The sequence below is a fragment of the Jaculus jaculus genome, chromosome 12 (assembly GCF_020740685.1).
Source record: "Jaculus jaculus isolate mJacJac1 chromosome 12, mJacJac1.mat.Y.cur, whole genome shotgun sequence".
Lineage (NCBI taxonomy): Eukaryota > Metazoa > Chordata > Mammalia > Rodentia > Dipodidae > Jaculus > Jaculus jaculus.
In genome coordinates, this window is record NC_059113.1 from 97092123 (window position 1) to 97104203 (window position 12081).

Here is a 12081-nt window from a genome sequence, read left to right on the forward strand (position 1 = left end):
GAAGTTATAACCTTGAGTGACTGAACAGCCTGTTTTATAATATAAACCCTCAAGACTAACATGACAATTCTCAGAAGCACAGGCAACAGGACTATCCCTGTGGTGTCCCCCGCTCACCCAATACCCCGCAGAGCAAATATTTACTACAGAAAGAATAACGTCAAATTTTGCTGTTTCTGAGCATGAATAACAAGCAGAAAATATCTACTTCCTGAATAAGCCCCACCTAAGAAAACCAGAAAAATATGTAAGCAACATACCTATTTCTTTATTGCTCATCAAAACATTACCATGTAATGGGGAGGAAACGGACTATTCTGGTCAGGGCATAACATCTGGAACAATGTAGGCACTCAACAAAGAGTTACTACATAACTCATCTATTAAAAAACCTATCTGTTTCACTGTCAAGGGGCATGTCCATGGATTTGGGCAAATAACTGACATAATTCCATTTGTAATTCCAGAATTCATCTATATGCTACGAAGATTAGAGCAAAGCTACACTGATTAGACATAGTTTGCTATTCTTCCTAATATGTAGCTAATTTCATATTAGAACAAACATGTTCAGTTCCCTACTAATGAAAGAGCCTAAAAAAATAATTCATCTCCTTAAGCAAAATATTTTAAAACATTACAGTTAAAAAGCAGTTGTTTCAACATGAATGAAGAAATGGGTGTACTGGCAAATGCCTATAACTCTAGCACTTGTTAGGTAAGGCAGAAGTGGGATTGTTTAAATATTTTATTTATTTATTTATTTATTTATTTATTTATTTATTTATTTATTTATTTGAGAGAGGGGGGAGAGAGGCAAATTGAGAGAGAGGGAATAGGCATGCCAGGCCCTGTAGCTACTGCAGATGAACTCAAGACACATGTGCCACCTTTTGCATCTGGCTTACATGGGTACTCTGGACTCAAACCTGGGTTCTTAGGCTTCACAGCCAAGCACCTGAGTTGCTAAGTTATCTCTCCAGCCCGTGAATTTGAGGCCAGATTGGGCCACACAGTGAGACCCTGCCTACAAAAACAAAATGAAACAACAAACAAAAAAAGCTTGGCACAATTAGGAATACCCTGAGTGATTCTATCAATATCCTATCAATAAAGTGGTCATAGTCACCAAGATATTAATTGTCATGGAACAAACAAATAACTCTCATTGATTACAAAATCAAGAGAAGTCCAGGTCACTTGCCTGACTGATAAAGGTACATTTAAAGATATACAGCTATCATACTTCCAAATGCACCCAGTTTTATCAACAGAAAATATCAGCAATAGTAAATAAACAAATCATTGAATTTTGTTGATAAAAAACTAACATTTAGAATGCACCCACATACACCACTATTGTCCAAAAATAGTATTTTAACATATAACAACCTATGAATTTAATTCATTGAATAACATCAGTTTCTTAAGCTTACCCGTGAAAAATGCAGAAATATTCAATTTTGTTTGCTTTCTGCAGGTCAAAAATACAAAAATAGAAAAATGTGGGGGAGGTAAGAAATCATGCATTTATTACTTCTTCATGTTTGGTTTCAGGAAATTTCTTTTGTTGTACCAACATTTTCATCTCCATCTAAAAATAATGTTGTGTATCACCTCAGTAATTAGTACTTTCTAAGGCATCTTCAGAGGAATTGTAGGAGATACAAAACCTCTTCCACAAGAATCTAGATGACTTGAAGAGAAACCTTTGCAGGGTCTCCCAAGGAGCCAGGTAATTCACACTAATTAGCGTGAGAGCCTAACTGCTAACTGCTCTCTGTGTGATTGCATACTGATTGTGTTTTCCTTCTGTTGCTTACAATCTCATTTCTTATCTGCATTATGTGGAGAACTAGATTTTGATAGCTTTCAGTCTGATTGTTTTTTTTTTTTTTTTTTTTTGGTCTGAGAGTAGGTTTTCAAAGAATGTGAGTCATGCATCCCAAAACACTTATTTGTCTTTTCTCCTACATTCCTGTCACACTCCAACATTAATGAAATGAAGCTAACAACCAAGGCAAAAAACAGGTAACCAGCATAAACTGGCTATAAATAAAGACAAGGCAACCCAACTGGATTGAGGTTCAGGCGTTATGTGCCCTCGGCTGTCATTTAAGCACATGCATTTGCTCTTAATTTCTGAGGGTATTGATCTTCCTCATTAAGCAGGACAAGTTTTCATTAAAAATGGGAACTTAGGGTATCAAGAGACTTTTACCTTCCACAAGTTGCAGAAGAAACAGTTCTCTGAGAAATATCCAATTCTCTTGAGAAAAGCATTGCACAGAAATATACTATACCAGATCAAATCTATTATTCATGAATGTCCCACTTGTTCCTAAGTCATTATTATTATTATTGTTTCTTGGGCTACTGGCTTCATCTAAATGTGTTGAAAATTATTTTCAAGGGAATTCAGTTAACGTTTCTAGTTACTAAAAGTTTACTTGAGGGCTGGAGAAATGGCTTAGTGATGAAGGTGCTTGCCTACACAGCCAAAGGGCCAAAGTTCGATTCCCAAGGACCAACGTAAGTCAGATGCACAAGTTGGAGCACGCATCTGGAGTTCAGTTGCAGGGGCTGGAGGCCCTGGAATGCCACTGCCCCTCTCTCTAACGCTTTTTCTCTCTCAAAAAATAAATAAAAATAAACAAAGAAAAATAAAACTAAATCGTGGTCTGAGTTCCTTGCAGGGTCAGTGTATGGGCAGGCTCAGTGGTCTTAAGTGAGTAGGCTGGAACCATTTAAGGGTTCCTCCCACATCCCTGTTCAGAGTTCCTGGCACTGGCAGTGTGTGGGCAGGCATGGGGGCCTGGAGTGAGTAGGCAGGACCCATTTGTGGGCTCCTCCTGGGTCTGAGTTCCTTGCTTGGTCAGTGTGTGAGCAAGCGCAACATTCTGGAGTAAGCAGGCCTGACCCCTTTCTGGGCTTCTCCCACCTCCCCATTTGGAGTTCCTTGCACCCACAGTGTATGGGCGGGGGTGGCAATCTGGAGTGAGTGGGCCAGACCACTATATCTGGGCTCCTCCCACCTCCCCAGACTGGGTTGCCTGCACTGGTCGGTGTCCTGAGGATCACAGCACAAAGTGAGCCAGATCCCTGTTCCCTTGCTCTTCCTAGTCCCCTCGTCCTGGTAGGTCCCATTGTGCCTTGCTTGGGGAGGGCTAACCCCTGTGTGAGCTGTGAAATCAGGCCTTTTGCTCTGGTATCCTGACTGGCCACTAGGTAACAACATCCTTGTTCACCTGAATCAGAGGGTGAACTGGCCAAAGTACAAAAACTTGCTTCCTACTCAGTAAAATAAAGAGTCTTCCTAAAATGGGTTGAGAACAATGCAAAATATCCAATTAAAGTCAGAAAACCCAGAGATCTCCAGCAAGGAAGCCTAGTCCTACTTTGAAAGCATCCAATAAAATCATAAAGAAATCAACAGAAATTCATTCCCACAATGAAAACACAACAACAAATGAGGCCCTGATTTAAAAAAAAAAAATCGCTGAACTTGAAACAAACTATCAAATAACCATCAATCATATCAATGAAACCCAACAGAATTGTGTCTTACAGCATTTAGCCATTGACAGTAGGCTTAACTTGATTGAAGAAAATGTTAGAACCCTCCAAAGAGATATGAATAAATTTAAGGTAAGTCAAGAAATGGAAGGTCTCAAAAACCAGTTGACTAAGCTTAATGAAGATTTGATCAAATGCAAGAATGAACTACAGGAAGCATCAAGAAAATCATAACTTGAATTGAAATCGTACCTGAAAAAAAGAGATAGACATGATACAAAATAACACAACAGAAAACAAAAATCAAATAGAATTTATAAAAACCTCTCTTGAATCACTCACCAGTAGAGTTACTCATATGGAAAACAAAACATCTGACCTGGAAGAGAAGACAGAGGAAATTGATCAAATGGCCAAAAACTAAATTCAAAAAAAAAAAAAAAAAATCAAGTGAACGAGGGAACCATGCGACACCCTAAAACGACCAAACATGGATCATGGGTATACCAGGACAGGAAATCCGAACCAGAGTCATAGAGAATATACTCAACAAAATTATTGAAGAAAATATTCCAAATCTTACAAAAGAGATGCCCGTCCAGATATAGGAAATCCACAGAACACCAAACAGGAAGGACCAAAGAAGAAACTCTCCACGACACATGATAGTTAAAACTCAACAACAAAAACAAAGAGAGAGTGTTAGAATCAGAAAGAGAGAACAATTCACAACATACAAAGGAAATCCCATCAGAATTTCATCAGATTTCTCAATGGAAACCCTGAAAGCCAGAAGGGCCTGGAATGGAACAGTTCAAAGTCTAAAAATCTATGGCTTCCAACCTGAGCTACTTCACCCAGCAAAAGTGTCCTTCATAATAGATAGTGAAAGAAAAACTTTCCATGAAAAAAGTCAACTCTATGATTATATGAACACAAGGCCAAACCTACAGAGAATACTGGAGGGAATATTCCACACAGAACAGTCAAACAACCAATCGCAAGAGCCAACCAGAAGATCACAATAACCAAAATAAACCAGGCTCAAAACAGTACAAAACACAAGAAAGCACCAAGCCCATAAAACCTCTCATCATGGGAGGGATTAGTTCAAACCTCACAGTAATAACCTTAAATATTAATGGACTTACCTCACCCAGCAAAAGAGACAGGTTATCAGGATGGATCAAAAAACTGGACCCTTCTATCTGCTCTCTTCAGGAAAATCAACTCACTACTAAAGATAGGCATCTCCTCAGGGTGAAATGTTAGAAAATGCAAATGGATATAAAAAAACAAGTATGTGTTGATATATTAATATCTGATAAAATATACTTCAAACCAAAAACTATTCAAAAAGGACAAAGAAGGGCACTTATACTCATCAAGGGAATGACCCAACATGAGCACATCACAATCATACACACACACACATATATATATAGTGTGGCTGTGGGTGCCAAACACAGGGGCAACATAGTTTATAAAACAAAATCAACTCAACAATAAAACAGAAGCAAACACCAACACCACCATATTCAGAGAATTCAATACTCCGCTATCATCAGTAGACAGATCATCCAAGCAGAAAATCAACAGGTAAGTAATAGACCTCAACATCATCAAAGATCAACTAGACCTAACAGGTATCTACAGAACTTTCCACCCCACTCTAAAGAATACACATTCTTCTTAGCAGCCCACAGAACCTTCTCCAAAATTGACCATATATTAGGCCATAAAGCTTGCCTTCATAAAGTCAGGAAAATGGAAGTAACTTTCTGCATCATATCAGATCACAATGCTTTAAAGCTAGAAATTCACAAGAGACACATCAAGAACTCCACCAACTCATGGAGACTAAACAACACACTTTTTTAAACAATCAATGGGTAAAGGAATAAATCAAAAAAGAAACTATAAAATTCCCAGAACTGAATGATAATGAAAATACAACCTACCAAAACTTACAGGACTCAATGAAGGCAGTCATAAGGAGAAAAGCCATAGCCCTACATGCCTTCATTCAAAGACAAAGAAATCACAAATCAGTAACCTGACTGTCCACCTAAACGCACTGGATAAAAAAAAAAGAATCCAACCCAAAGCACCCCACATGGAAAGAAATAATAAAGATTGGAGCAGAAATTAATAAACTGGAAACTAAGGAAACAATTTCACAAATCGATGACAGGAAGAAATGGTTCTTTGAAAAATAAACAAGATTAACAAACCCCTGGCCAAACTAATCAAGCAAAAAAAAAAAAAAAAGAGAGAGAGAGAGAGAGAGAGAGAGAGATGCCTCAAATTAACAAAATCAAAAATGAAAAAGGAGAGATCAGAACAGACATCAATGAAATCTGAAGAATCATCAGGGCATACTTCCAAAACCTCTACTCAATAAAGTTAAATAATCTGGAAGAAATGGATGAACTCCTACATACCACCAACCAAAACTAAACTCTGAGCAGATTAATCTCCTGAACATACCTATCACATCCATGGAGAATGAAAAGTTAATCAAAAACCTCCCAAAAAAGAAAATTCCAGGACTGCATGGCTTCTTGGCTGAATTCTATCCAAACTGCATAGAAGAACTAAATCCAATTTTTCACAAACTATTCCACGTAACTAGAGACCAGGGAATCCTCCCTGACACTTGTTATGAAGCTAGCATTACCCTAATACCAAAACCAGACAGAGATGCAATAAGGAAAGAATAGGCCTATATCCCTCATGAAAACTGCAAATATTCTGGAAAAAAAAAAAACCCTCATAAATGAAATTCAATAACACATCAAAAGCATTATCCACCTTGATCAAGTAGGCTTCATCCCAGAGATGCAGGGATGGTTTAATATATGGAAATCAGTCAACATTTACACCACAAAAATAACCTGAACCATATGATCATCTCAATTGATGCAGAGAAGGCTGTTGATGAAATACACCACCACTTCATGATCAAAACACTGGAAAAAATGGGCATGGGGTTTATATCTCCACACAATAAAGGCTATATATAAAGCTCCTAAAGCCCAAATACTATTTAATGGGGAAAAACTCAAGGAGTTCCCATTGAGATCGGGAACAAGACAGGGGTGCCCACTCTCACCACTGCTCTTCAACATAGTACTAGAAGTACTAGCCCAGGGAATAAGACAGGAAAAAGAAATAAAAGAGATTCAAACTGTAAAGGAAGGAGTCAAGTTAGCCCTATATGCAGATGACATGATCCTATATATAAGTGACCGAAAAGTCTCCATCCCAAAACTTCTAAAGGTGACAAATCCCTTCAGCAAAGTGGCAGGAGACAAAAATCGATGCACAAAAAAAATCACTAGCTTTTTTATGTGCAAAGGACAAATATACAGATAAATAAATTAGCGAGGATGTCCAATTTTCAACAGCAACAAAAAAATTAAATACCTTGGAATAATATTAACCAACGGTGTGAAAGACGTATATAATGAAAACATAAAAACACTCAAGAAAGAAATAGAGAAGGACTTGAGAATAAGGAAAGACCTCCCATGCCCCTGGGTAGGTAGAATTAATATTGTGAAAATGGTAATTCTACAAAAAGCAATATACAGATTTAATGCTATACCAATAAAAATACCAGGATCATTCTTCACAGAGTTCAAAAAAATGATCTGAAAATTCATATGGAATGACAGAAGGTCTCAGATATCCAAACATATCCTCAGCAAAAGAAACACCTCTGGTGGTATCACCATACCTGATCTAAAGCTATACTACAAAGCTATAGTGTCAAAAACAGCATGGTACTGGAATAAAAACATAAACATAGACCAATGGAACAAAATTGAAGACCCAGATCTTAGGGTGAGCAATTATAGCTGCTTGATCTTGGACAAAGGTGCCAATAATGTAAACTGGACAAAAGACAGCATCTTCAACAAATGGTGTTATACAAACTGGATGACCATATGTAGAAAAATGAAAGTAGACCCACTCATTTCACCATGCACAAAAATCAAGTCCAAATGTATTAAAGACCTCAGTATGAGACCTGAAACTCTTCAACTAGTATAAGAAAATAGGTAGCACTCTCCACAATTTAGAACTGAGAAAAGACTTGCTGAACAAAACCCCAGTAGCCAAGGAAATTAAACAAGCACTCAACCAATGGAATCTCATGAAGGTAAAAAGCTTTTGCACAGACAAACATACCATAAGCAGAGCCACTGAATGGGAGAAAAAGCTATACCACTGACAGAAACCTAATATCTATAATCTACAAAGAACTAAAAAGACTAAACAATAAAAAATCAAAAAAAAAAAAAAACCCACTCCAAAAGTGGGGAGAACTGAATAGGGAGTTCTCAGAGGAAGAATTACAAATGGCTAACACACACTTTAGAAAATGTTTAACATCCCTAACCATTAGGGAATGCAAATTAAAACAACTTTGAGGTTCTACCTTACCACAGTAAGGATAGCAAACTTTAAAAAATCAAAAGAAAACAAATGTTGGTGAGGCTGTGGAGAAATAGGAGCCCTCATTCATTGTTGGTGGGAATGTAAACTGGTACAACCACTATGGAAATCAATTTGGAGACTCCTTAAAAGGAAAAATATAGAGTTACCAACAGACCCTGTTATTTCCTTACTGGGCATTTACCCTAAAAGCTCAACATATCAGTTCAGAAATATTTGCTCAACCATATTTATAGCTGCTCAGTTCATAATAGCTAAAAGCTGGAATCAACCCAGGTGCCCATCATTGGATGACTGGATAATCAAGATGTGGCATATCTACACAATGGAATTCTACTCAGGAGTAAGAAAAAATGAAACATTGAAATTTGTAGAAAAATGGTTGAACTTGGAATGGATCATCCTAGGTGAACTCACACAATCACTGAAAGACAACCGTCACATGGTCTCACTCATCTGCAGTTCCTACCTGCATCAGCCTAAGTTGCTGACGTAACTGAAGAGTGTCGTGACACTTGGACGATAGGGAGGGTAGGGCTTGGGAGAAGGGGAAGGGGAGGAGGACACAAAACTGAACCCAGTTTGAACTGGTACCTTAGAACCCTATGTCCTGGAAATCAGACTAAGAGGGGGAACCCTCAAGAGGACCTTAGAAGGAGCACCTGAATTGAAGGGCCCTGGAGAGAGTGAGAAGAAACCTAACTTCAAATTTCTCATGTTTCTCTTTCTTCTGTGGCTTTTTCTTTTTCTCTTTTTCCTTCACACTGGCCTACGATTCCCTGTACTGGGATGTGGTCTACATCCACAATGAGAGACCTACTAGATATCCCAAAATAAACAAGACAGTCTTCTGTCAGAGAACTTGATTGCTCACCAGAGTTTAATGGTATGACCCTACTGTTGAAGACACTAAACGCTGTTGACATGGACCATGGAGAAAACTGGTTGGAATCCAGAAGGGAGCCAGTCCCCAGACAATTAGTCCATCTAGTGCTGGAAGGTGCTACATGAGCTAGCAGGGGAAAGTGGCCAACATCTGTCCAAGCAACTCAAAGTCTAAGTGATTCAGAAGTGAAAAACCTGATATAATGCTCACACAAGTGCAATAGTGGCACACAGCCATGGTGGGTAACCAACTGCTCTTGGATTGGCTAACAGATCCACTCAGTGGAAAGGAAACCATATCTGGAACAGGGAAATAAGTCAGAATCATATCCAGATAATGGTTCTGCTTTCCAATGTCAAGCTCCCACTAACCTTAAACTATAAGAAGGTCTAAACCCTTTTAATTCTCTCTAAATTAATAATGGTTATCCCATTTAACTGGCACTGATTTCACTCTCCATTGGATAATTTGTTTCTCTTTTTCAGATGGAAACTGGACCAGAGGAGATAAATGACCCAGAACACTCTACCTCAGCCCCATCTGAAACCACAGAAGAACTGTAGAAATGAACAAGAGAGCTTCTTTCTTAGTTAAGCTGGTATCAGCACAAGGGCAATGGAAAAAGATACTGAGGACACTCAACACCTACCAAACCAGAGATCCAGATGCTCCTAAATGCCCATCACTGAAGTAGACTTAAAATGCTCCCAACATGGCTCAGGGAATTTTGCAGAAGAGGGGACAGAAAGATTGTCAAAGTCACATGATGTGATATCTTACACATAGACATTGCCTCTCCCCACCCCTCACTACAATGCATGAGCCACAATCTCCATGGAGTTGACCTGCATCCCCAAAAAGGAAGCTCTCTTCAGAAAAGGGGCAGGAAAGAAGAAAAGGATGGTACCAACATATAATGTTTACATACAAAATATGTCCATATCTAATAATAAACTCAAATGAAAAAAAAAAAGAAATTAGAAGAGGTAACCAGATTTAAAAAATAAAAGATAAAAATAAATCTTACTTGAAATTCTAACTGCTTTTACTGCATTATTAAGTATTCCTTCCATAGCTACCCCTGTGTTATGCCAAGTTGGGTTTTGAGTTACTTTGGGCATAGACGGAATTTTTAAAAACTATTAAATTCCCAATACAACAATTTATTTTCCTATGTAATTTTGTATTTTATCTTATCACAAATAAAAGCAAACTTCTTGTAGTTTTGCTATGTTTACTTTCTACTCCTCCAAATTTGAGTATTATATGATATTTAATCCAAACAAGTACTTATTATGAGCATGGACCCTCAAGTACTAAATGCAACTCAGGAAGTAAACTAAAAAAACAAATAACATTCATTATAGTCAAAGCAGCATTTGCTCAAATGTCTATTATTTCTAGTTTGTGCCAATTTCCCAAATTTTATGACATATTAATGATTTGATGTAAAATAAGCAATCAAAAATATATATATATTTTTTTTTGGTTTTTTGAAGTAGGATCTGACTGTAGCCCAGGCTGACCTGGAATTCACTATGTAGTCTCAGGCTGGCCTCAAACTCATGGCAGTCCTCCTACCTCTGCCTCCTGAGTGCAGCACCACACTCAGCTCAAAAATACATTTAAACATAGCAGTATATTTACTTACTGCAAGTCCTTATCAAGCATGTACTGAAGAGGTATTAGAGATTATGACTGGGGCCTTAAAGTCAACAATAGTGTACACCATTGTAGAGGTGTCTGGAAGATAGTGACATGATCCTCTAGAATAATTCAGAAAATTAACTGACCCATCTCCAGACACTTTAGGAAGGCAGAAGCAATGCTCAAAAATCTTGGATTCAAACCATGTTCTGTAGATCCAGCCTCACCTTCTGCTAAAAAGAGACTAACCTTTAATTATTAGATTTTAAAAGGAAAATCATAACTTATTCTGCTCCATAATTGCTGCAAAAGAGTTATTAAAATTCCAAACTTATGTAATATTATCATAAAATATGGCATTTTTCTCAAGAAAGACACAAATTGGATTTGAGCTTATGCACTGTAAAACCCAGATGGTTTGCTTAACTACTCAGACATCCTCCAGTTCAAAAGTTAATTGAACTGAAAACTAAAATTTTGATAATTGATACACTTTGAGGGACTCGAGCAGAGAGATAAATTAGTCTCATGCATGGGGTGTTAATGGGCCTGAGAAATCATTACAATTGGTCAGGGAAAATTGGCAAAGAAAAGAAGTTGGAAGTGTGTGTGCATGTGTGTGTGTGCGTGTGTGCGCACACGTGCACGTTATACTATAGATTTACTAATTTCACATTACCTGAGCTTTCCATGGTGCTTTCTTTCATTTTCCATTCTTTTACTCACAGAGTCAATATCAGTCATGATTGTACTCAGTTTAACATTTTCTGAAATTTAAAAAAAAAGGGATTTGATTGTATGTACTATTAGTTTTCAGGTTGTAAATACACTTTTCAAATTAAATTGCAAATCACAGAAATTTTAATGAGAGACAATATTCTTCAAAACATTACTAACACAGAGATATCCATAAAGCACAGCAGAATCATTTTTTTCACCTCATGCTACTTTGATATTTTGCAACTACTAAAAGTTAGGTTTGAAAAGTATAGAGTAAATGAACTATATATATCCGAAAGGTGCTAGTTCCAAGAAAAAAAAAAAAAAGCCCACAAAAAGCATAACACAAACTAATGAATATAAATGGCTTCATCCACACCTATCAGCACCATTGTCATTCCTTGTTGCCATCAAGCTTAGTTTATATGAGGGAGTCTGCTCTTTGAAACTAATTGAGCAAATCATTAGTTAATGCAAAGAGGAATGCTTCTGCTCCAAAGGCCTCATCAGTTTTAGAGAGAATGACACCAAAAGCCAGAGAAAGACAAAGTTCCACTTAATATTTTTTAAAAAAAAAGAAACTCAAAAGAGAAAAATTACATAAGCATTTTAAATGCCCATTACTTTCTAACTTGTACAGATAATGGAGTAAGTCAATTGCCTGGAATACTATAGCCTTAATACTGTTATGGCTCACTGCTTAAGCCTACTAAAAGATACAGAGAACATATTTGGTGCTTTGAATATGGTATCCCCCAGAAACTCGTATGTCCTGAATGCTTGATCCCCAGCTGGTGACGATTTGGGAGGTGGAGCCTTGCTGGAGGACGTGTGCTGTTGGGGACCGG

At 37.5% G+C, this 12081-nt stretch overlaps 1 protein-coding gene across 1 annotated transcript in view; it reads right to left on the reverse strand.

The window, feature by feature from the left end:
• The window catches only part of Iqcm (IQ motif containing M), a 311800-nt gene that overhangs the window by 250977 nt on the left and 48742 nt on the right, over positions 1 to 12081 (reverse strand). The window contains exon 4 of the mRNA XM_045130639.1: positions 11193 to 11280. Within this exon, the coding sequence (XP_044986574.1) occupies positions 11193 to 11280 (88 nt within the window). The remainder of the gene's footprint in view (positions 1 to 11192; positions 11281 to 12081) is intronic.